This window comes from Rutidosis leptorrhynchoides, chromosome 11, assembly GCF_046630445.1.
Source record: "Rutidosis leptorrhynchoides isolate AG116_Rl617_1_P2 chromosome 11, CSIRO_AGI_Rlap_v1, whole genome shotgun sequence".
Lineage (NCBI taxonomy): Eukaryota > Viridiplantae > Streptophyta > Magnoliopsida > Asterales > Asteraceae > Rutidosis > Rutidosis leptorrhynchoides.
In genome coordinates, this window is record NC_092343.1 from 86,552,139 (window position 1) to 86,575,064 (window position 22,926).

Consider the following 22,926-nt stretch of genomic DNA (forward strand, 5'->3'; position numbering starts at 1 on the left):
TTACAATTCACATAAAAAAGCGCATATGATAAAAAGCGCATCGCATATGATAAGCGCATATGATAAAAAGCGAATATGATGAAAAGCACAACGCATATGATGAAAATCGCATATGATTAAAAGCGCATATGGTGAAAAACACAGCGCATATGATTAAAAGCGTATATGGTGAAAAGGATATATGATAAAAAAAAAAAAAACACATATGGTGATTTATAAAAAAAAAAAAAAAAAAACACATATGGTGATTAATGGAAAGCACATATGGTGATTAATGAAAAGTATATTGTGAAAAAGAATCACAAATGTTTCTTGAAAGAATTCAAGGTAAGATATATGAACCAATTCATCCATCATGTGAACCATTTTGATATTTCATGGTTCTAATAGACGCATCTAGCGGATGGTCTCATATTTGTATGTTATCAAGCCGTAATATGGCATTTGCAAAGTTTCTTGCACAAATTATTAAATTGAGAACACATTATTCTGATTACACCATTAAAAGGATGAGACTTGATAATGCTGGTGAGTTAACATCTCAAGCATTTAATGATCATTATATATCTACAGGGATTGTTGTTGAACATCCAGTTGCTCATGTGCATACACAAAATTGGTTTAGCTGAATCAATAGATAAACGCTTACAGCTAATAACTAGACAATTGATAATGAGTACAAATCTCTCAATATTTATATGTGGACATGTAAATTTACATGCTGCGACATTAATTCGCATTATACCATGTGGAAGTCGTAAATATTTTCACTTAATACTTGATTTTGGCCAAGAGCCAAATATTTTCTACCTTAAAACATTGGTTGTGCAGTGTATGTTCCAATTGTATCACCACAACACAATAAAATGGTTCTTCAAAGAAAGATGATAATATATTTTGGATATAAAACATCTTCAATCATAAGATATATTGAACCCATGATGGGTGATGTTTTTACAGCACGTTTTGCTGATTGTCATTTTAATAAAACATTGTTCCCTAGATTAGGGGGAGAAATAAAAATAAAAAATAAAATGATGCTTCATGATGTGAACATCAATTAAGGTATATTGAACTCGCACAAAAGAATGTGAAACGAAAGTTCAAAAATAATGCATATGCAAGAACTTGCAAATTAATTACTTTATGCATTTACAGATATAAAAAAAGTGACTAAATCATGTATACCAGCGATAAATGCTCCAGCTCGAACTGAAATTCCAAAAGCTGGCAATAATGTCACTGTTGAGTCTTTGCCACGCATCAAACGTGGAAGATCAATTGGTTCCAAAGATAAAAATCCTCGAAAAAGAAAATCAGCTGATAATGAGGTAGGAGAAAGTGTTCAAGAAGAACCACAAATCAATATTCCTTCTGCAGAGGATATTGATAAATGTAAATACTAAAATTGCGATAAATTATGCAATATTATGGAACCGAAATGAAACTAAAATCTCTATGAGATATTTTCATATAATGTTACAATGACATCATGAATAAAGATGATGATCTGGAACTAAAATCTGTCATTGAATATACAAAATGGACATGATTGAGCTCAATGGAAAGGAGCAATAAGAGCTGAATTAGAATCGCTCGATAAAAGAAAAGTTTTCGGATCAATCGTTATCACTTTTAAAGATGTGAAACGTATGGGATACAAATGAATTTTTATCCGAAAAGAAATGTGCAAATGAAGTTACAAGGCAAAACTAGACTTGTAACTCAATATTTCCCACAAAGACCAGAAATGAATTAGGAGGAAAAATTATCCTCCTGTAATGGATACAATTACTTATTAGATACTTAATCAACCTGGTAGTTATTTAAATGCATCTCATGAATGTTGTTACTACTTATCTGTATGGATCACTTAATAGTGATATATATGAATATATCTAAAGGGTTAAGGTATCATAAGCATCTAATGTAAAACCCAAGGGAATATATTCCATTAAATCACAAAGATTTCTAAGTGGGTTTATACAAACGGGACATATGTGGTATAACCGATTAAATGACTACTTGATAAAAAAAAAGGTATAAATATAAACTTATTTTGCACGTATGTTTTATAAAAACAATGTTCGGATATGAGATTGTAGTTGTTTATGTCAATGTTCTTAACATCATATGAACAAATAAAGAGATCTATGAAATCATTCAACTTCTAAAGAATTATTTTGAAATGAAAGATCTTGAAAAAACCAAGTATTACCTTGGATTGCAAATTGAGCATATGCCTAATGGTTTACTTGTACATCAAACAACTTATACCGAAAAGATTTTAAAACATTTTTTTTTAAAGACAAACTCATTGTTGTTAGATCACTCAATATTGACACTGATCTATTTCATCCCTGCGAAGATCATGAAAATTTTAACAGATCGGAAGTTCTATATTTTAGTGCAATTGAGGTTCTTATGTATCTTATAGATTATACAAGATCTGACATTTCTTTTGCAGTTAATTTGTTGACAAGGTTCAGCTCAGCCCCTACCAAAAGACATTGGAATGGGATCAAACAAATAGTTTGATACCTTCGGGGAACTACTGATTTATAATTATTTTATTCTAACAACTCGAAACAAGATTTGTTTGGTTATACAGATGCAGATTATTTATCCGATCTACATAAAGCTAAATCTCAAACTGGATATGTATTCCTAAATGGAGGCACCGCAATATCATGACGTTCTCAAAACAAACACTTGTTGCAACATCATCAAATCATGCCGAAGTGATTGCATTACATGAAGCTACTCGGGAATGATTTTAGTTAAGATCAATGATACAAATCATTATTGATTCTTGTGGACTAGAACGCTATAAAAGCGTAACAACTATCTATGAAGATAATACAGCTTACATAATACAAATGAAAGAAGAGTATCAAAAATGACAGAACAAAACATAAATGCTGACGAGGCGCTAAAGCTATAAACGGTCTTAACGGTCATAAGTTTGATGGAAAAGAATGGTATATTGGTAAGGCTCAGAAAAAGACTGAAAGGGAATAGGAACTGAAACAACGGTTTGAACAAACCATGAAGGAGACTGTAGACAAATCACGAGGGCCAAACTTGTACATAAAAGATTTAGATGATACAATTTCAGATGAAAACCTCAGATTTTTCTCATATACTCAAGATATCGTAAAAGACAACCAGATTAAAATGAGATACGTTCAATCAACAACTCTGCTGATCTTTATACCAAAGCACTGCTAACTGCTATTTTCAGAACACACGTTCATAATATTGGCATGAGGCATGTTCAGAAGATGTAACAACTCAGGCGTTGCCTACTTGAGGGGGAGTCAACTTTATGCTGCACTCTTTTTCCCTTAGCTAAAGTTTTATCCCAATGAGTTTTCTTTAGCAAGGTTTTTAACGAGGCAGTACTAGTTATTCTCTAATAAAATTGTCATCCAAGGGGGAGTGTTATAAAATATCTAGATTGTGTTATAAAATATCTAGATTGGATGTTAATTTTATTATTATTATATTTCTTGCATAGTAATATTTTATACTATAAATAGACATGTATGGTAACCATTTAAGGTACACCATTTCTCTTGAAATATCAATATCAATATTTCTTCTCTCCTTCTTCTCTCTTTTTCTCTCTTTGTTCTTATAACCATTAAAGGTAGTTATAAGCCTACTGAATTATAACAAAAACTCATTTAATAAAATGCAATTACTATTAAATATAAATTCAATTCTTAATAAGAAAATAGTAGTTCATCTTTATTATTGAAAAAATGCTAGTGTGAACATGTATGCAAAACTACATTTACAATTAAATAATGCTAAAATTTAAAATTTTATTATACATTTTATATAGCTTTTACTATGTTATAAAAGATTATTATTTTTTGCATTATGCACAAACTAGAAGTTAAATCAATTTAATGGGTTGAGGGAAAAAGTATTGTAAAAAATATATTTAACCTAATTTTGAGAAGGAAAGGAAAAGAAGAAAAAAAAAAAAGAGACGAAGAAGATTTCGAGAAAGAAGAAATCAAATTACGATCTTGTCACCGGTTATTATAGTGTCAAGTAACACTTTCTAAAAACATAAAATGACACACTTTAGTTTTTCTTTTAGTATATGTATATGAGGTAGGGGCACGTCACGTATTGCTTCGGACGAGTTATTATGTGCAAAATTTCAAAGATAAAATTAGCATTATACTCGGAAAAATTTAGAACTCATTTTTCATAATGTTTTTACAATGAAACATAAATTCAATTCTTAATAAGTAAATAGTAGTCCATCTTTATTTTAAAAAAATGTTAGTGTGAACATGTATGCAAAACTACATTTACAATAAACTAAACTACAACTTTGTTGGTGTTTTTACTATATAAGTGTAATAAAGAAATAAATTATATATATATATATATATATATATATATATATATATATATATATATATATATATATATATATATATATATATATATATATATATATATATATATATATATATATATATAGTATGATCAAACGTAACCTTTAATATTAAGTTTGTCAATTTTCTAGATTTAAATCTATACCTTATTATAAAGCACGTAGGATTTTTTTAATTTAATTTTATTAAATTATCTTACGTGTCATTTTATTAATTAAACTAATCTTACGTGTCATTTTATTATTAAATTGAATTAAACATTTAATATATATAATGGATAACTTTTAATACTTTACTAAATTAACAATTCATATTGCCTCCTATCCTTTTTATTCTAAGCACATGTGTATCATAACTCTACCTTATATTTTATTATTAAATTTAAATATAATTTTTACTAATTTATTATAAAGATATATGATTAGAATGACAAATGAAATTTATAAAAAGATCACGATATATAATACTTTATTTATTTATGCAAAGATATTAATTGAAAATAGATAAAAGTTTACCTTGAAGTTTAAATTTAAATTTGTCCAAATTAATATTCGACTAAAATATCTATGGGTCTAGATCCATAATACATACATACATACATACATACATACATAAATACATATACATGTACATATACATAAAGTTTGTGCATATCTACTACACGTCACCACCATACTAAAAGTATTACTTGTCACTCCCTTAAATATTTATAATTATCGAATGCTAATTAAATATAATTGTAATTATAATTTATAATTTATAATTATAAATCAAACTAGCTAAACCGTAAATATATATATTATCTAATATCTAACTAAGTGGGAATGGATGCGTATTCCAGCTGGATGAACAAAGGATGAAATGGACAGCCTGTTATAGCTTCTTTCTACTTTCAATTTCAATAGTAACAGTTCAGATAAATGGTCCTGGTCAATGGCGAGCAATGGAAGGTTTTCAGTTAAACAAATGACAAAGGTGATTAATGAAAAAACAATTTTAACAAATGATGCGGTACGAGAGACACTTCGAAACAATCTCGTTTCAAAAAAATTAGAGATTTTTGTGTGGAGAGCAATGAAGAAACGACTACCGGTAATGATAGAGCTCGACAAAAGAGGCATTGATCTTCATTCCATTCGATGTGCGGTATGTGATGATGACTTTGAATCTGTGGAACACTCTTTAGACTTTTGTAAACATTCCTTAGAAGTTTGGCATCTTGTTTGTGGATGGTGGGATCTTGGCAATTTCCCCAACCGAAGTGTAAATGAAATCCTTCGTGACAACATTCTGTTCTCTACATCTTATCTCGGGAAACAAATTTGGCAAGCGGTTGAATGGGTGTGTGCTTACTATATATGGAGGAACCGTAACAATAAAGTTTTTCGTTGAAAATCGTAGGCGGCCCCAATAGCTCTAAACGAAATTCAACTCAAATCATACGAGTGGATCGCGAATAGTGTTAAAGGGGTTAAGATCGATTGGCTCACTTGGCTTAGCAATCCTAAGATCTATTTAAACATTTGAGTTCGCGTATTAAAAGTTTCGTGTTTATACGTTTGCATCCTTTGCAAACACGTATATATGCTAGAATATGTAGTTGTGTGTTTTAATTCATGTTGGTAGCTATGAGCGTGTTCTAGCCCAACTCATTCTTGTATTAATCCTTTGCGTATTAATATATTGCTTGCTTTTAAAAAAAAAAAATCTAACTACTGACAACTACTCAACATTGATATATCTATTTACTAATTACGACAAATCACTATACAACATCATCACTTTGTTTAAGAACTCATCAGCTTACATATTTTATATTTTGGTGGTTTACTCATGTTTTTTTTTTTTTTTTTTTTTTTTTTTTGTCAATATTGGATAATGTGTTTTTTAATACCTTAATTATTCGATACTATTACACGTACACTTTGTCCACTCATTAACAGTTGTGCAACACACGAGCTCTAAGCCCGATAAAAAACTTAAATTTACAACTTTTGTGCAAGGCACATGCTCATATTTCATTTGTTTTGTTATCTTCGGTGATCACTAAATTTACCACTTCCGTGCAACGCGCAAGTTCACAATTCAGTTTTTTGCTTCATTATCCTCGGTGATCACAAATATTACCACTTTCGTACAACGCACGGGCTCATAGAATTAGTATAAAATGTAATTATCAAATCTTTTTATACAAATATATATATTAGTATTATTTTTATTGAAAAGAAAAGGTATGATATCAATTTTTTCCTACCAAAGTTTAAAAAGTAGTTCCTTTTTACTCTTTTTCTCGAATAAATATGTTACTAATTAGGGTTACATCTGTGATTTTGTCGGTACAATTCATTTCAATCGTTGTCTGAAACCCTCAATTTATCAGGTAATCAGTTTCCCTGATCCAATTATATTTGCTATTACTTGTTTAATATCGTAATTTTGGTTCAATTTTGCTTCTTATGCACACGCTTTTTGTATACGTGATAATCATAATCTTTGAGTCATATTGAGCTTATTCAAAGTAAAGTAGGTCTTTGGTGAGCTTAGAACGTTGAATTTTGTTTATTCTAGGAGAATTATTGAAGTTTTAAAGTCTTTTTTTTTTTTTTTTTTTAATGTTTTATGCTTAATTTGCTTAATTTTGTGACAATTTGCTATCATCAATTTCCCCCTGAACTGGTAATGGTGTGTAGATAATTGATTAACAAATGATGGCCTGATTAATTAAAATTTAAGGTTTAAACATATAAATGTTGTTGTTGTTTTGGCTACACATAACTTTTAGGGCTAAACATATAATTATATCCTCTGTATTATTATTGTATGTTTTATATGTAAGTTGTATTTGTATGACTACCGGCCTTCCAGCTGAGTGGTATCGAGCCTTATTAGGGCGGGCCCGCGATTAGTTACCAAGCCACCCGGGTTCGATTCCGAGGAGGGGAATGTTTTCTTCAGGATTCCCGTGATTAGTTGCCAAGCAACCCGGGACCCGCGATTAGTTGCCAAGCAACCTGGGTTCAATCCTTGGAGTTTCCTACGTAGTGTGCGTGGGTGCAGATGAGAGCATTCGACGCCTCTCTAAGCCGTAAAAAAAAATGTTTTATTTGTGTGTTGTTCTAATAGATTGTGTTTTCCAGGGTAAATCGAGTGCACTTACGATTATAATAATCTTAATGGGAAGTTGCTTCTCTTCGGTGAGTTACCTTTTTCAAATGTATAGTACAGAGTAGATGAACTAAATAGATGGTTTATAGAAACTCAAATGTAGTATTATGGGCGGGGCAGGGTTTGTAATGGAGGTTAGGAATAATTTTGTGCCTAAAAAAGTGGAGGTGTTTGTATGGAAATCGAGGAAAAAACGACTACCCGTCTTGACAGAACTCGACAAACGGGGGATCGACCTCCACTCGGTTAGATGCCCCATTTGTGATGGTGATGTCGAGACGGTTGATCATGCGCTTCTTTTTTGTAGTCAAGTACAAGAAGTTTGGTCTGGAGTTTTTGATTGGTGGGGTTTTAACATTTCGGCGAACCTAAGTATTGCTGAGCTACTAAATGGCTCATCATCGAGTGCTTTGTCGGAATTGGGTCGAAAGATTTGGCAGGCGGTCATTTGGTCGAGTGGATACCTCATTTGGAAAAACCGTAACCAAAGAGTCTTCAAAAACAAATGTTGGAATCCTCCTGTTGCGTTAAATGACATACAAGTTACATCGTTCGATTGGATCGCAAGAAGATGCAAAGTAAAGAAAATCGATTGGCATAATTGGATTCATAATCCTCAATCCTTTGTTATAAGGTAATTAGGCTATATGTTGTGTTTAGTTCTTACTTAGTACTTACCAATAGATAGTCTTGTGTATGTAAGTGCTGGAATTCGAGTCAGTTTGTATAGATGCAGGTTATGGGTGGTAACAGCACCCTATCCACATCTGTATCAACTTTTTTAATCAATGAATTGCCTTTCAAAAAAAAAAAAATATCCTCTAATTATGCTACTTAAAGATTCATACAAGGTGCATTGTCAATAATTTGTATAGGAAATGCGAGAATGAAAGGATTTTTTCTTTATACTTTTTTTATATTTAATCGGAGAAACCTTTTTATATTTTCTTTTTGCATTTAGTCTAAAATGTCAAATTTATATATATCGTGTAGTCTCCACCTGATGAAGATGAGTCTGAGAATCAACCTCATTTTGCGGGAGGTAATGTGACACTTATCACTACCAATGATACTTGGGACCGAAAGCTATCAGAAGCAAAAACGCAAGGGAAAATAGTAAGCCATCTAACAATATTTTCCCCCACGTAGGAATAATTTATTGTATTTTTATTACGTTTGACTCAAATTTAATCAATAACGAGACTCGGTACAATTGAATTTAAACCGGATAGGGTTTTTTTTTTCTGTTAAAGGCAAAACTCCAACGTTGTAGCGTGTGGGGATTTAACCTTCAAGCTACCCGTTGGGGTTTTAAACAGAAGATGTTAATATTTGAATTTGTAGCTTCACAAAATTACACGGATAGTCCACGTGGTTTGTACTAAAATTGCTAGGATTGTCAAAAAAGAATTTTTTTTTTATTTTTATTTTATTTGGATAGTCCCTGCAATTCTTTTTTGACTATCCTAGCAATTTGGTACAATTATCCGTGTAAGTTTTTCATTTAGATAAACTAGTGAAATGACCCGTGAAATCACGGGTGTATTTAAACGAAACAATTCAATGACATATTTTAGGTATTAAGTGAATGTAAATGTTAAAGTTGTTTATTTTAATGACGCTTTTGACTAAGAAACTTGTCGTTTTTACAAATATATAGAGACATGTATTTTCGCATACATATGTAACGTAATTTTCGTAAAAAGAATCCATATTTGAATAATAATAGTATAATAATTATAATTATAATTATTATATTAAAAGTAAATAATAATAATAAAGTTCGCTCAAGGTTGAATATTTTATATTTTTAATAATAATAATAATTATTAGTAATAATAAATGTCTTTTAAATTTTTTTAGAAAATTAAAATACAATTATTATATAAAATTTGTACAATATACTTTAAAATTTAGGTGTTATATAAAAGTTGTGATACATAATGACCAATAAAATATATAATGGCAGATAAAATTTAAGAAATGATTTTAATTCTTAAGGTTTTTTTTACCGTATTTATTTTTTGTTTTGTTTAAATTCCATGAATTAGTTAAAAAAAAGTTTTTTGATTGTATTGTCATATTTGAATTGAGGAGTAAAAATATTTAAAGTCATTTAAATTAGGCGAAATTATTTATCTATTTTTATATAGTTTCTAATTAAAAATAATAATAATTAATTAATAGGTGATATATTACATCAGCACAAGTCCTTACATCGCGACACGTGTCAAGCCCTTTATTTAAGATGACATCATCAAGTTAGCATTTTAATATATAGTATAAATAGATAGATAAGGTTAGAGGATTCTAGGTGAACTATGCTAATATATTTATTTAAAGAGAACCGAAATCATTAGTGAGCATTAAATTTATAATCTCTTATATTGTGTTTTATTTATTATTTATCTTGCATGTTTAATAGGTGATAGCCAACTTTAGTGCATCTTGGTGTAGTCCTTGCAAATCGATTGCACCATACTACATCGAGCTTTCGGAGAAGCATCTTTCTCTTATGTTTCTAACTATAGACGTTGATGCATTAACGGTATGTTACATTATTACGTCCTTTAAGTTGTTTTAACTTACTGATGTGACATCATCAAGTTAGTAAATAACCATGAAATTTATTATTACAAAATTTTTTTTTTTTGAAAAGCAAGATAATTTTATTGATAAGGAAATGATACAAAGAGGATTACAACATGAGTAACACTAATTTGAGCGAAACTCGAGGACCTATACAAGATATAAAGAAGGAAACTAACAAGATGTAGAATACCCTAATTTCGGAGCAGTATTATCAAACTTAACATCAATCACCATTACCCTCATCATCTACTAATACATAAAAAGGATTGTTTGTTTTAATTCTATCTTTGGAATATGTCTTATTATTACCTTCACCATCAATGCCCTTCCCTTTATCTCTTTTCCTTAAAACATTATGATTTCGAGTTTTCTGGGACTCCACATTCCAATCTGTTTCCTCCACAGCAATGTTGTCTTTAATACCATAATTATTCTTAACTGCATTTTGCTTGATACCTTTTGCTTCTGTTGACTGCCATTGACTTTTATTATTATCAAAATTCAACTTATGAAATACCCTTCCTTTCTTACCAACAACTTTAGAGCCGTCCTCAACACACTGGTTATTTAAATCAACTGTTTCACCATCATTGTTGATTTTCAAAGCGTCTTTTAACACTTGTGCAGATACTTCATCTTCTGTTTTAGGCCTAATTTTACAATTACAATTTGATTGATGCTAGAGTCTGTTACAGGAGTTTAGTACACAGTGGGAGGTAAAAGCTACTCCAACATTTTTCTTCCTTAGAGATGGGCAACAATTTGATAAACTTGTGGGAGCCAATAAGGTAGAATTGGAGAACAAGATAACCACCATTGCTGGTCAAAAGTAACCATGGTTTAGTCGAGGGTTGTTCGTTGTTATCGATCGAGTAGAGATCTCTTATTCTTTAGTATGTGAGTATTGTATTGTATTCTTATGTAAAGCTTAAATGCATTGTGTTTGGGTCAAAACGTGTAAGTTGGCAGGGACACGCTAACCCTGTGTGCCGTAGCACCCACCAATCCCACCCCGAAAGAGACATGTGCCGGCAAAGTACCTCCTTCCAGTACCCACAGTGACGGCAAGGCGATTTTTACCCCAGCTAGCTAGACCCCCCGAAAACACTTCACAAATTTCCCCCCGGAGGGAGAAATAATTCCATGCGGGGCGCCCAGACTGAGAATCGAACTTGCGCCTTTTTTGGGTCAAAGCTTCCCTCACTGTGGGCCCAGGGATCAAAGGCATCGGGTACCACTGAGCTATAAGCTCGTTGGTAATGCATGGTACATACATTTCATCTCATACAAGTGTAAGAACAAATTGTTACAATATAAGTGTAAGAACATATTGATTTGTAACCATTTATCGATATATCGAACTTCCGTTACTTTTCACGTTCTAAACAATATTTTAGTTATTTTGAATATTTATTGTTCGAAATAGGAATATTTTAGTTATTTTGAATATTTATTGTTCGAAATAGGTTCGATCAAATAGTTATGTTACATCTTTTAGAACGTTCGTTTTTTTTTTTTTTTTTTTTTTTTTTTTGCTTTAGAACGTTCTTTCAATCGTGTTAGCTTATTTACTATCTCATTGTATCTCAACAAAGTTACTCCAATTTTTTTTTTATTGGTATTATTTTTAGTTTGTTTAATTCAATCTTCGTGTTTGTGACTAGACATGCAACTTAAAGGGATCGAGAAATGACTTCTCTTCTAATCTACGGTAGAGGAATAATTATTTACATCTCGTCTTCCTTATACCTCAAATTCGTTAAATTTAAGTATCAATATTATCAATATTTATCAAATTAAATAATATGAAAATGTCATGTTTACAATAAAAAAAACTTTTTTTAAAAAAAAAAAAAAAAAAAACTAACAGTTACTCTTTAAAATACTCTTCCATTACACCATAGTCCATACACCAGCACCTTATATTTAAATGTCAATAACAATGTCAGGAACATGAGAAATTATATAATACTTTTATTCATTTTAGAGATTAGAGAATAGAATCTTGGGTCTAAATTAAAATATTAAGCTGAGCAGGTATCAGTTAAAGAGTATTATATCCTTGATATTTCTGGTTCTTTCTTTATGAAACGACGAGGAAATAAGTATTTGTCTAGCCATAAAGATCTAACGATATTATTTTAATATCGAGATAAGGTGTTTAAATTATTTGCTCTGTTTTATTTGCGCGAAATGCTTCAAGTACATTAAAATTGTAGTTTTTAAAATGAAAATGGGACTATCATTGTGTGAGATGACCTTTGTGTGATGACGACCTCGAATCGGTAGATCATTCGTTAATTTTCTACAAGCATGTGATGGAAATTTGGGATCGAGTGTTTAATTGGTGGGGGTTCGGGAATTGCTCATCTTTCAACCTTATGGACTTTATCAGTGACAAAAGACCCACTCCGATGTCGGGATACGAGAGCAAAATTTGGCAAGCTATTAAGTGGATCTCGTTGTATCTTATATGAAAAAATCGTAACAAAACGGCGTTTCAAGGTAAATCTTGGAATGCCCCGACGGCCCTAAATGTGATACAAAATTTGTCTTTCGAGTGGATCACATCTAAAGCAGAAGGAAGAAGTTTCGAGTGGCTTTCATGGCTTACAAATCCAAACTGTTATCTTAATATGTCGTAATTATGTGTATTTCTTTCGTGTTAAATATAGGTTGCTCTCTTTGCAACCATATAGTATGTAGAGTGTAGATCATGTTTCGTGTTATACTTGGCTTTTTTAGGTCACTATCCTTTGTAATTTTCGCGTTTTTAATAAATGTTGCCTTTTTAAAGAAAAAAGAATGGGACTATCATTACAAAGTTTAGGAGGAGTTTGGTCCATACTCAAATTTCTTAATGGGTATGATCATAAACAGATATTTGGAAATAAAATTAAAAATGCTTAAATCCACAACCTTCTTGTGTTTTAAAAACTATCCAATTGATGGTTCGATAACTGATTTTGATACCTCTTCTCACAACCTAAATACCTCCTAAAACCAAACACACTCAAAAATATGCATGGGGTAATTATTCAAAATACATTTTTAGTATATTTCAATTTACACTTTTTAAAAAAAATTTCAAAATACATCATCCGTCCGAACAATATTTTGTTCAAACTCAACAAATCTTGTTCGAACTCAGCATATGAGCTTCTGGCCGGTAAAATGTATCACGACACTTTCCTTAGAGTTCGAACAATCTAGTGAGATTTTTCATTTTTGTATAATCTCTTACAACAATAAAAAAGTTAAACAAATAAGATTTTTGAAAATTTTATAATCACCTTTAACACACTTTTAAACTACCAATTTGAAACAAAAAAAAAAATCTCAGTTTATCTTGATTTTAATGCGAAAATAAGCAACAGCTTACTTGCATTAGTTTTCAGGAAATAACTAATTCTAAAAATATTTCCGTATCTACTAAACCCCACCAAAATTTTGGTCGTTTAATTTTGGTCGTTTAGGCCAATTTGTGTGTGCACCTAATTGTAGTTTTGGCCAAGGAAGAAAAGTGTTAAATGAGTTATAGTTGACGGGTTATAGTTGTAACTATTTAGGGATAAAAATGGTTATAAAAGGTAACTTTGGGGTTTCAAATGTAACTCTTTAATTTAATATAATAATTGTTAAATAAAACTCACCCAAATTTTTTACGGAATTTATCTTTTTTCTCCCCGTGAGTTAGATTTCTCCGTCATTACCGTTCAACTCGAAATAATATTACGAACAAAACGCAACTAATTATATTCGAAACGGAGTTTTTCCATAAAATTATAAAATATTTTGGATTAATTAAATATATTACATATATAATAAACAAACTAAACTAATTATATCACATGAGTTTCAGTCCTTTGAACCCTTTTGTTCGCAATTTTTTTTCTCTATTATCGCTCAACATTAGTGTTATAAAAGATGTTAAAATGTTACACTGCGACGTGCGGGCCATTAGGTATACTAGGTAGCAAACAACGTATATCCAGATGTAACCGCAGCAACGCGCGGTCCAAATTCTTTCTAGTTATATACTATTCACTATTGTATTGTATAAGTTTTAACAGCAACACAACAACAATAACAACATACCCAATCCCACATGTATGGGGTATGAGAGAGCGAAAAGTAGACAATCGAATCATACAATAACAACATACCCAATCCCACATGTATTGTATAAGTTTTAACAGATCCATCAAAATTATACAATAAGAATTTGCACAATGTAAATTCTCAATTCATAAATTTGATGAATTTAATCAAACCATGATGATTATTGATTGATATCTTTCACTGTATCAAATGCCAAAATCATAATCCTAAACTATAATAAACTATTAATATATAATCTTAAAATCAATTTAATAAAGTAAAGTTAAAAAAATAATAATATTAATATAAATATAAATTAATTATTGAAACTTGTATATAAACAAGACAAGATAGCCGTTAGTCCCGCTTCCTTACTTTCAAATTCAAACGCCTTTTTTTTTCAATTCTTAACACCTTTTCATTCCTATTTTATTCCACACTCATCATTCATTCACTCACACCTAAAAAATGCTAACTCTTCAATCTCCGGTCACCGGAAACAATCTCCTCCGACCAAAATCCGGCCGGCAGCCTCTCAAATCCCTAACTAACGTACCACCTCCCCCGCCACCACCTACTAAAAAAACCTATACAAAACCAAACCTAAACCCTAACCCTAATCTAATCGAAATCACTGAAGATGCTAACAAAGAGAATCCGAATCAGAAACAAACTGTTACAGCTAATTTCAATCAAATTCGATCTCCGATCGCTACAATTACTTCAGATCCGGTTCAAATCGAGCAATTTGAAGTGTCGTTAGCTGACGAGCTGATTGCGATTCGAGAGAAAATGGAGCGATTGAGATTAGATAAAGAGAAAACTGAAAAGATATTGAAAGAAAGAGAATTAATGATGGAGATGAAGATGAAAGAGCTCGATCAAAGAGGCGAGATTCAGAAAGTGTTCGAGATTGAAGTCGATCGACTTTATCGATTAAACGAGCTCCGATCGTTATGCAACGTAAGTTTATCTGAAATGAAATTTTAAATCGAGTTCATTTCGATTCGAATCTAAGTTTCGATTTGGTTAATTTGAATACTGTTTCTATTTGCAGAGGATATTGCCGATTAGATCCTTAAGAGAAAAGGAACAGGAGAAGATTAAGCCTGATAAACTACAGGTAATTTAACTTAATTACTTATTTGATTTGTTAAATTTGATTATTATGTGAATGTAATGTAATGTTTTTATTTATTTATATTTATATTTATATTTATTTATTTATGAATAATAAAAGAAGAAATTTAAAATTTTGCAGGGGGGAAAGATTGAAGAATTAGGGGAAGAAAAGGAGGAGGGTACTTGTGGGGCAATTTGATGCAAATAAAATGAATTAATGAAATGATTAAATTGTTGTTTTGAATTTGGTGTTATGGGTATAATGGCTTGTTGTATTCATTTGTATTACTACTACTACTACGTATGGTGTTTTTATTAGGTGAGAATCATTATTATAAATTATCACCACCTTCTCATGTAGTTTGGTTCGATTTTATTGTTTTATACTCTTATGAAACAAATTGTAGTAGTAATTTTCATTTAGACCACTCACAACCATGACGTACTTTCTCCCCAGAACACGCCGCCACATTAGCGCCACATCAGCTTTCTCTCTCCATTTATTTTTCACTTCCTATCCACCACACACCACTACCAACCATGACATCCCCCTCCCCATCACATGGCCCCACATATTTTATTAATATTTATTACTACTACTATTATTATTATTATTATTATTAATTATTATTAATATTAATTATTAATTATTAATTATTATTATTATTATTATTATTATTATTATTATTATTATTATTATTATTATTATTATTATTATTATTATTATTATTATTATTTCGAATATAATTATTAAAATTTATTTTTTCGAATATATATTTTTTTGAACAACACTTTTATTAAATAACATTAATACGGTTACATTTATTTAAAAAAAATACATAATCAAAAGTTACCCAGACTAAACATAAATTAAAAATTATGAAACTATGCGTCATCTTTGTCCAAGTCCACGTCTTCATTTTTATTTTCATCTTCGCTTTCGTCCTCGCTTTCGTCAACATCTTCGGCGGTGTTGGAAGTTCCAGCTTCTGGAGCGGCTCGGGCATGTGGAACGTGCCGAACACGAAAATTAGCCGAAAGATTCCAAATGTGTTCGATGAGCTTTTGTCGTAGTAGATGATGAATGGACGAATCTCGCAATTCTTTATTAATGCGCATGTGTGCTTCAACCCTTTCCTGGATTGAGCGATTTGGACGACGAGCTGGCTTGTAATTCTCTTCAAGTGAACACATTGCATGTCCATTGTCTTCAGTGATCATATTATGCAAAATAGCACAAGCGTGCATAATTCTTCGGATTCTTTCGACATAGAATTGTCGGCATGGGTTTTTTATTATTTGCCATCGACCTTGAAGTACACCGAATGCCCGTTCAATATCTTTCCGAGCAGATTCTTGATATTTTTTAAATTTTGCCGATTTTGGGTCAGGTGGACTTTTGAAAGACTTAACTAGTGTCGCCCAATCCGGATATATCCCATCGGTTAGGTAGTAACCTTTATTGAAATTACAACCACTAACCGAAAAATTACACGGTGGAGCCGTGTCTTGAAGTAACACGTTAAATAAATCAGATTGATTAAGGACATTGATGTCGTTGTTTGAACCAGCGGGTCCAAAATAAGCGTGCCAAATCCATAAATCATAAGATGCCACAGCTTCTAACATGATTGTTGGATAGCCATGATCGCCTCTAGTATAAGGACCTTTATATTTATATGGACAATTTTTCCATGTCTAATGCATACAATCTAGGCTACCCAACATTCCCGGAAAACCATGTAATTCCGTATGTGCAGATATAAAACGTGCTACGTCTTGTGAAGTCAGTTTTCTCATATACTCCGAACCGTACAAGTGAAGCACGCTCTTACAAAAATTATTCAAACAATCGTATGATGTTTGTTGGCCCATATGTAAGTACTCGTCAAAAGCATCAGGTGCAGTACCGTATGATAATTGACGTATTGCGGATGTACATTTTTGAAAAACATTAAAACCCAACAACCCGGTAGCATCCCGCTTTTGATGAAAATATAAAAAATAATCGGGAATAGGTTCTTGAGAGTAATTCATTATACCTTGGCATATGCGTATAAACAATGGTCGACTCATCCTATAACGGCGACGAAAATAATCTCCGGGAAAAGTGGGATTCTCGAAAAAATAATCATTCCATAAACGCGTCGCGGTTCCCTCTCGGTCTCTATGAATAAATCTTCGAGGCGCCCTTGGAATTGGTTGATTGACTTCTTCCTCTTCGTCTTTATCTATCTGATCAAGTAGATCGAATGCGACAATATTGAAATTAGAACTTGCAATATCTAACGCATCTTTCGTAAGACTATCCATAATTTTTTTAAGCATTTTTAATGGAATTGAATAAATATTGTGATATAAAAGTAGAGATTGTATGAAGTGGTAGTGTAATGGTATAGAGGTATATATAGTGGGGGTTGGAAAAAAAAAAAAGTACCAACGGCATTATAGCCGTTTGAAACAAATAAATATAATCAATAAATGCTTTATTCCCGTCCTCAAAATATTATACACACGACATCCAACAGCACGGAACCAGAAGAGAGGATTGAGGGCGGCCGACGGCGGGATGAATGTCATCGGCACCCTCGAGGGCGGAGGTGATGACAGTGTGAGGGCGGAGCCCGTTGGGAGTGCTCTTAGTAATGTAATGCTTGTTTTTGTGAGGTCTACCTTTTGCTACTTTTTACTACGAATTACGGAAGGTTGATGTGTATAGGTAAATTTGGAGTTTTTCTGAAGGATTTTTGGGGTTTAGACTCTGACGAGTTATGTTGAAAGGTAAACGTTCGTTTCACACAACAAAGAACATGCATAATTATAAGCAAAAGATTCGAAGATCAAAGATTAATAATTTTATTAATCAAAAAACAACTAAAACATACGGGGTATTTATATAAATCAACTACGGAGTATAATATAAACAAGCTTGGTGGTCAACCAAGTTTCCATACGGTCAAAGTGCGGTTGATCTTATGAGTATTGCTCATTGTTTGTGCTATAACATTAGTGCTACTACTAATTTGCTTACAAAACATTGGAATCTGTTGACATAGTTGATACATTAGGTTATGATAAGGTCAGTACCACTCATCTGATATTGGTGCGTGTTTATACAATTTTTAACGAATCTTATCAATGAGATATGTATCACAACTTCCAATCACGAAGAAAATGAAATATGGGTGAATGTGGAATGTATTTTCTTTCGTTAGCGATTCCCCGAAGGTAGCGAGTGTGATAATCGCTTTACGCTGTGATGCCCCGTACAAAACCATCGTGTACGAATCATCAACAACAGGATCATTACAAGGTTAAGTACTATATGCTGTAAAAAGAAGTTGCATTCACGATAAAAAGATGACGTCATAACCGACGTCAATTGTTTTACACCAACAGTATGCTTCTACGAATAGCAAGCACGAATAAATGTATGTGACCCTTAGGTCGTTACAAACATAGTTTCAAATGTATTAAAGTTTGAATGCAAGATAAACAGTTCATGCGGTGATAACACTAGAGCAGCGGGTGTCTACGGAAAGACTAGCACGACAGCGGAAGCAAATAACCTTAAGCACCTGAGAAAAACATGCTTAAAAACGTCAACACAAAGGTTGGTGAGCTATAGTTTAAGTATAACAGTATGTAAGGTAGGCCACAAGATTTCAGTGCTACAAAGAGCGTTTCAAAACAGTATGATAAAGTATATGTTAACCGTGGGCACTTGGTAACTAACTTAACGTTTATACCCCCTGAAAGTACACTTGGCAAGTGCGTATGTTTACGAAGTATTAAACACTCGTTAAATGCTAGCGCTACTAGCCCGAGTGGGGATGTCAAACCCTATGGATCCATATCTAAGATTCGCGTTCACCGGTTCAAAAACCAATGACTAAACATTACCGAGCTAAAGGGAATGTTTATGCCGTTGTATAACCCACACATATATAAAGTTTAAGTACTCGTGCCTAGTATGTAAAACATAAAATCCGCATGTATTCTCAGTTCCCAAAATAAGTTAAAGTAAAAAGGGAATGCTATAACTCACAATGATAAAGTAGCGGTAAAGTATGACTTGGAAAGTAAGCAAGTAATAAAGGTTGTCCAAACGGGTCCTCAACCTAAGTCAAATAGTACTAAGTCAGTAAATCGTCCGAATAGGTTTAAAAGTATGTAAATAAGGTCTTAAGGGTCATCATCATTCATCATCAAACAAAAGGCGTAAAGTAAATTTCGTTTATGAAAGTAGTTTAAAACAAAGGCTGAATTCAGTCAGTCACCACGGCCTCTACCCTTACTGAAATAAGGTGAGACCAGTGGCCATGGCTCCGTATATGAGTCCTTTAAGTGTGGTAAAATTTACAGAAGCAAACTCGTCTTCGTTTGACCGTGGCGACGGTCTAAGTGCGAGTAGGTCAGAATTTTCAGCACAACGTAAAAGGACATAGGGACGATCGGAGGGCCATAAATCCTAAACCGTAACTCGGATTAAGACGAGTCCTATATGAAAAGTTATCTACTCGAAAAGATCTATCTGAAAATCAAGGTTACAGTAGTCCAAGTGTACTGGTCTGTTATAGAACCCAGAAAACAGTAGGCAGAAGACAGTAAACAGAAAAATAGTGGGTTCCAGTGGTCTTGGTGCTCGATGCTTATCACGGTTCTCATCCTTGATGCATATAGCTTCAAGTGTACAACTCGTTGATGTGTTTGCATCATTTTCACCAAGGTTTGACCATCATAACCCAAGTGCAAGTCTAAGACATGAAGCACAACTCACTTAAGGGTTGTATGAAGTTTGATGAACCAAAGTTACATCAAAGTCTTAGATCTAACACATACATGAACTTTAAAACTAATAATAAGTTACAAACTTGAAAGTGAACTTAAGAAATCAAGATCTTGAGTTGTAGAACATAGTTCTTAGTTTGATCTTGAAGATCCAAGACTCAAAAGTCTAGATCTAACATAAGTGTACCAAGTTATAATTAAAAAGTTTCATTTACATGTTCTTGAACTAGTAAAGTTAACTTTTAGTTCAAGAGAAATGAGATCAAGGCTAACTTGTAGAACTTGACCAACAACAACCAAAAATCACAAAACTAAAGTGCAAGTAGAAGAAGTAGTAAACTAAATAAACAAGTTAATAAGTTCATGGGTTGCATACTTTAAAGATTCAAGCCTAAGCTTGATCTTTAAGGAAAGTAAACTTTAAAGTTTACCTCATGAATCACAAGTATGCTTTCAACACATGAACTTTGATCTTTTAAATCTTTAAATGTAGAACATAAACTTATAAAGTTTAATCCTTGTATGTTCTTGTTATGAACAAGATAAAGTGAAGAATCAAACTAGAAAGTTTGCTTCTTAGTAATTAGTAAGTAACCAAATAAAGACAAGTAACTAAACAATAATCAAGAACATGTAACAAACAACAAATGATGATGAGTGTGAGTGTTGGGCCACGGTTTTGGCCAAAGAAAAGGAAGAGGAATAAGTTCTTGCTACTTACAATTTAGAGAGAAAAAGGAGAGGAAAGTTGAGAGGAATTAAGTGTGTGTTTTTGTGAGAGGATACAAGTGAAGAAGTAATACAAAAATGAACCACAAAACTCCCTCCAAGGCCTACTAAGGCCACGGCCTGCAGCTCCAAAAGGGGGAAGGGAAGAAATTAATGGTTACTAGCATGTAAAAGTTATAAAAGGTGGATATAAGATGTGTTTGCATAGGGATTATGGGTTAACTAGATTCCAAGTGTATAAAACTAACTAGTTTCCATCTAATTGATACTTACAAGTGTAGGACATGGGCTAACTAGTCCAACTAAGAAGTAGGGTGGGCTTATAAGTTCATATTCATGAGTCCATTATCATTAAACAAGCCCAAGTTCAAGTATTAACAATTTAATCCAATTAAAAGCCCAAGTAACTAACTAATCACCATAGTTAATTAAAATGATTAATAAAATCAATCATGAATGTAAATAATATCTGAAAATATTATTCGTGTAAGTTTCGGGTGTCACAAAGACGTTTCGGGCAATTAAAGTCAAGTACGGTTAATCATGGCAACATGTAAATGTAATAACACACATTCGTTTAATCACACGTATTAATAATAATAATTATTAATAAATAAACGTTGGAAAAATCCAGGGTCGTTACATTACCCACCTGTTAAAGAAAATTTCGTCCCGAAATTTAAGCTGAGGTAGACAGAGGAGTTGGGAAAAGGTGAGGATACTTCCGCATCATTTGATCCTCTCGCTCCCAAGTAAACTCAGGTCCTCGTTTGGCATTCCATCACACTCGGATGATTGGAATCTTATTGTGTTTCAAAGTTTTGATCTCACGATCCATAATTTCAACAGGTTCTTCCACAAAGTGGAGTTTGTCGTCAATCGTAAGTTCTTCAAGTGGTATGATAAGTTCAGGTGCAGCAAGACACTTCTTCAAGTTTGATACGTGGAAGGTAGGATGAACTGAGCTCAATTGTGCTGGTAGATCCAAACGGTAAGCAACGGGTCCAACACGTTCCAAGATTTCAAAAGGACCAATGTATCGTGGGTTCAACTTTTCACGTTTTCCAAAGCGAATCACGCCTTTCCAAGGTGCAACCTTCAACATTACACGATCACCAACGTTGAATTCAAAGTCTTTACGTTTAAGATCGGCATAACTCTTTTGACGATCGCGGGCAGTCTTAAGTCTAGCTTGAATCTGAGCAATCTTCTCCGTGGTTTCATGGACTACCTCGGGTCCGGTGATTTGCTTTTCGCCTACTTCGGCCCAACAAATAGGAGATCGGCACTTGCGGCCATACAATGCTTCAAAAGGTGCGGCATTAATGCTCGAGTGATAACTGTTGTTGTAAGAAAATTCGGCGAGTGGCAAATGCCTTTCCGAAATCAATGACACATGCATGCAACATGTCTTCCAAAGTCTGAATCATTCTTTCACTTTGCCCGTCGGTCTGTGGATGATAAGCTGTACTCATGTCAAGACGAGTTCCCATGGCTTCTTGCAAAGAACGCCAAAATCTAGAAGCAAAACGGGGATCGCGATCGGAGATGATCGATAAAGGTACACCATGACGAGATATAACCTCTTTGATGTATAATTGAGCAAGTCTTTCCATTGTATCAGTTTCCTTCATTGCTAGGAAGTGTGCAGATTTAGTAAGGCGGTCAACAATAACCCAAATAGTATCGTATCCGCCCACCGTCTTTGGCAGCTTAGTAATGAAATCCATTGTGATCCTTTCCCACTTCCATTGTGGGATTCCGGCTGTTGAAGTAACCAAGAAGGTCTCTGATGCTCGGCTTTAACCTTCGAGCAAGTCAAACACTTCGCAACATAAGTTGCAACGTATTTCTTAAGATTCAACCACCAATACTGTTCTTTAAGGTCGTGGTACATCTTGCCCGCTCCAGGATGAATCGAATATCTCGATTTGTGTGCTTCATCAAGTATAAGGTTCCGTAGATCTCCATAAAAAGGTACCCAAATTCTTCCGGCATAACATCG

The 22,926-nt window shown here is 32.8% G+C and overlaps 3 protein-coding genes and 1 pseudogene across 4 annotated transcripts; 3 read left to right on the top strand and 1 right to left on the bottom strand.

The window, feature by feature from the left end:
- Positions 1-5,354: 5,354 nt before the first annotated feature.
- On the top strand, positions 5,355-5,948 carry LOC139874749 (uncharacterized). Its single transcript, XM_071862150.1, has 2 exons — positions 5,355-5,762; positions 5,823-5,948. Exons 1-2 carry the CDS (start codon positions 5,355-5,357, stop codon positions 5,946-5,948), a joined length of 534 nt encoding a protein of 177 aa, XP_071718251.1.
- A 716-nt stretch (positions 5,949-6,664) lies between these two features.
- Positions 6,665-11,541, top strand: LOC139876782 (thioredoxin H-type-like). Of its 2 annotated transcripts, none has more exons than XM_071864152.1 (5): positions 6,665-6,801; positions 7,559-7,615; positions 8,580-8,702; positions 10,012-10,134; positions 10,862-11,541. In XM_071864152.1, the coding sequence occupies exons 2-5, from the start codon at positions 7,595-7,597 to the stop codon at positions 11,009-11,011; spliced, it is 417 nt and encodes a 138-aa protein (XP_071720253.1). In that variant the 5' UTR covers positions 6,665-6,801; positions 7,559-7,594; the 3' UTR covers positions 11,012-11,541. The 2 variants fall into 2 exon arrangements, with proteins under 2 accessions (XP_071720253.1, XP_071720254.1); XM_071864153.1 differs by having other exon boundaries at positions 10,874-11,541.
- A 3,206-nt stretch (positions 11,542-14,747) lies between these two features.
- LOC139874750 (uncharacterized) lies at positions 14,748-15,717 on the top strand. Its single transcript, XM_071862152.1, has 3 exons — positions 14,748-15,242; positions 15,337-15,402; positions 15,541-15,717. Exons 1-3 carry the CDS (start codon positions 14,748-14,750, stop codon positions 15,598-15,600), a joined length of 621 nt encoding a protein of 206 aa, XP_071718253.1. The 3' UTR covers positions 15,601-15,717.
- Positions 15,718-16,286: 569 nt separating this feature from the next.
- LOC139874751 (uncharacterized) lies at positions 16,287-17,714 on the bottom strand (annotated as a pseudogene).
- Between the last annotated feature and the right edge of the window lie 5,212 nt (positions 17,715-22,926).